The following is a 3528-nucleotide window of genomic DNA, read 5'->3' on the forward strand; positions in this document are numbered from 1 at the left end:
AAATGCCTGCAAACAGCCCTGCGTCGGAAGAGGGTGGAATAACCCCTCCTTCTTCTCTGGAGAAAAGAATGCCACGTTTCCTTTTTAAGTCATTAAATTTGTTATCTTAGTTTTATAATTTTCAATAACCTGGTAGAATCAGAAGTCTATTAAAAGATAAGTGTATTTTCTTTGATGTTATTTCCATGGAAACTAGGAGAAGGTCATCTTCTATTGTTGTAGTCTCTTCTGGCTGAAGTTTTAAGTTACGCAAATCTTGTGTCATTATAAGCATTTTTTAAATTATTTTTTTCATACATTACAGCTTTATTTTTGTATACAAAGTTGTTTAACAATCACTGAATTTCTAGGCCAGGTTCAGGTAACTGAAGAGCCTTTATAACTAATTTATATTGTCTAGATCCAAGGTATGCTGCAAACACGGTCTGGAGCAAAATGGGAAATAACATGTTTCTAAAGACAGGCTTAGAAATTCTAGTCCAGTAAGTTAAGATGTTTCCTTTTTCTGGTAGCAGGGCTGACTCATACCTGGCTGCCAGGCCACCATTCACAGGTATAGCCAAGAAAATAGGGTACAGACCACCAAAAACAAGACCAACCAATCCACCCCGTGTTATGGTACAGGTTTCACAATTCAGATCACCCGTATTCAAAGGTAAATTTACAAAACCTTTGTAAGATGCATGCGCAGTCAAAAACGGGATCACTGCCATTGGTAAGCCAGCAGCTATACGAGCCTGTGTCACATTTAAGATGCGTCAAAAAAGACTATTTGCTGTTAGACCACAGACAGCAGCATTAAGTCCAATATATATTGATCCATGTTCAAACAGATTCCTTTCTGCTTCTGGGAGTTGGTTAATTTTTCTGGTTATGATATTGAAAATTAAGTCTTCCTTGACAGTATCATCTGATTCATGATTTTTCATCTTGAGCCTTAGGCTCTGCTCACAACAGTCAGTGCCTCCACGGTTTCTCCTTGGCACGCTGGGGTTCACTCCAACCTTTGCTCAAGTAGCCTGAACGCAACCATCTTTGGCTGACACATGACTGTTAAATTATTTTTTTAAATGTTTATTTACTGAGAGAAAGAGGGTGCTTGTGTGCAAGAGTCGGGGAGGAGCAGTGAGAGAGAGACAGAGAGAGAGAGAGAGAGAGAGAGAGAGACCCAAGCAGACTCCACGCTGTCACCGCAGAGCCCATGAGGTCTCAATCCCACGACTGTGAGATCATAACCTGAGCCAAAACCAAGAGATGGATGCTTAACTGATGGAGCCGCCCAGCACCCCATATGCATTTTTCAAACTTAAGATCAGTTTAATAATAATACTTTTTTAGCGTGACAAAATCTAAGGTCCTTTTGGGATAAAGTAAATACAACCATATTCTTATATGGTTTTAAGTGTAATTTAAAATTATGCCATTGCTGAAGTTTTCCTCAAAGGTGGGATCTGAAAGGAAGTCTGTAGAAATCTCAGGCTTTAGAGCATTCTTGAAGTGTATGGTGTAATCTAAGTGGTACTATTAAAACTTGCTGCATGTAGTTTGTTATTCTACAAACATCATAGTCTTGAAAAAGATATTTTTATGTCTTTATTTTATTTTGAGAGACACAGAGAGCGAGTGGGGGAGAGGCAGAGAGAGAGGGAGACACAGAATCTGAAGCAGGCTCCAGGCTCTAAGCTGTCAGCACAAGAGCCCGAAGCGGGGCTCGAACCCACAGACTGCGAGATCATGACCTGACCTGAAGTCGGACACTTAACCAACTGAGCCACACAGGCGCCCCATCTACAAGCACCATAGTCTTAATTTAACCTTAAAGGCTCTGAAATCTTTCTCTATAAATATTCTGGGGTTCCATGAGGTATCATTCGTATAGAGAGAGAGATAAGTGAATGTTATATGAAAAGCTACCTGGGCATTATAATTGGAATAGTTCCCTCTCCCTTAAAATGTGCATATTTTATGTAGCCATTGTCACCTGTTAATCTGTCATCTATATTGATCATTCACCTTCCCTTTATCTTCACTTTGAAAGTTATTATTTAGTCTCAGTACCCACAGATAGCCCTCTGTCCCAGGGAGGATGGCCTGCTCAGTCTCCCAAATGCTTTCACGAAAGCCCTAAAATGTTTTGAAATGAAATGAATTGCTGGACTGACAACTAAGTGACAATTAATCTCTGGCAAATTATAATATACGGTTGTTCAAAGACCACATTGATCAGGGAGCGTGGGGAAAGTGGAGAGCAAAATACAGGCTAACAGCACGCCCCACACACCCAGGTGGGGTATGTGTGACATTCCTCATACACTCCTGCCTCCCCAAGAGCAAAGGAAGGGGTTTAAGTTCTGGCCGTGGTGATGTGGGAAACTAAGGCAAATGAGAAATTAAATTCCCTTCCTGCCTGCAGCCCACTGACAAGTCCTTGAGGCCAGCAGGGTGATTGATCTCCCTCTAGGGACTCAGCTGCCTCAGTGATGATGATGCCACTCTGCTGGGGGCAAAAGGGATTCTTGGCTTAACATCATTCTGACCCCCTAGGATCCTTTAATCCACTTTAACATACAAAGATTCCTTTGAAAACTTCCTTTTCAATCATATTCCAAGCCCGTGTCCCCTGATATACATCTGAGGGGTCTCAAGACTGAGATTTTACCAAAGGTGATAAATGGTGTTTCCCTCATGACAGCTGGCCCCTCAAGGTCTTGGAAACCTTGCTTCCAAAATTCATTCAAGACTTCCTCTATCCCTAACCCCCTCCCAACCTGAGGTATATAATCAGTTACCCCCTCATCACCCCAGTGAAGCTTTTTCTGCCCACGAGTCCTTTCCCCATGCTTTAAAAAAAAAATCACCTTTTTGCACCAAAGACCTCTTCAAGAATTCTTTCTTGACTAGCGGCTCTGGACCACTCCACCATCACCCCAAAACTTCATCGCTATTAGATTTTCCTAGAAATTCACCTCCCCAGTTGACTAATATTTGCTTCCAGATTCTCACTTTCAGGTGCTTCTGTTTTCACTGAGAAAGGAGCTTCCTCACCCTCCCACCATCAAATCTATGCACCTATATGCATATATAGCATTTTTCCTTCCTGTGAAAATCACCTCCTGTCTAATGCCAACATCTCCTCTTTTGTACTAGTACACAATAAGGTTGCAGCATCTTCCATTTTAAAAACTTCCTTTTGGAGCAGAATAGAGAGCCCAGAAACAGACCCACACAAACATAGTCAACTGATTTTTGATAAAGAGGCAGAAGTCAATAAAATGGAACAAAGAAAGTCTTGACAACAAACGGTGCTGGAACAAGTAGCCATCCACAGGAAAAAGAACAAAAAAGAAAAAAAAGAAAAAGAAAAGAAAAAGAGAAAAGAATCTAGACACAGACCTTACCCCTTTTACAAAAATTAACCCCAAATGTATTACATACCTACATAATTTTGGGAGAATTCTTCTGTATGTGAGATATGTCTCTACTCCATTTATTTACTTATTTAATCATTTATTTATAGCATAATGAGTC

The 3528-nt window shown here is 40.7% G+C and overlaps 1 protein-coding gene across 1 annotated transcript; it reads right to left on the reverse strand.

Annotated features, from left to right (window-relative positions):
• Positions 1–310: 310 nt before the first annotated feature.
• Positions 311–1022, reverse strand: LOC144222036 (transmembrane protein 126A). The gene has a single exon (XM_077752517.1). The coding sequence runs from the start codon at positions 711–713 to the stop codon at positions 336–338; it is 378 nt and encodes a 125-aa protein (XP_077608643.1). The 5' UTR covers positions 714–1022; the 3' UTR covers positions 311–335.
• Between the last annotated feature and the right edge of the window lie 2506 nt (positions 1023–3528).

This window comes from Crocuta crocuta, unplaced genomic scaffold, assembly GCF_008692635.1.
Source record: "Crocuta crocuta isolate KB4526 unplaced genomic scaffold, BGI_CrCroc_1.0 scaffold784, whole genome shotgun sequence".
Taxonomy (NCBI): Eukaryota; Metazoa; Chordata; class Mammalia; order Carnivora; family Hyaenidae; genus Crocuta; species Crocuta crocuta.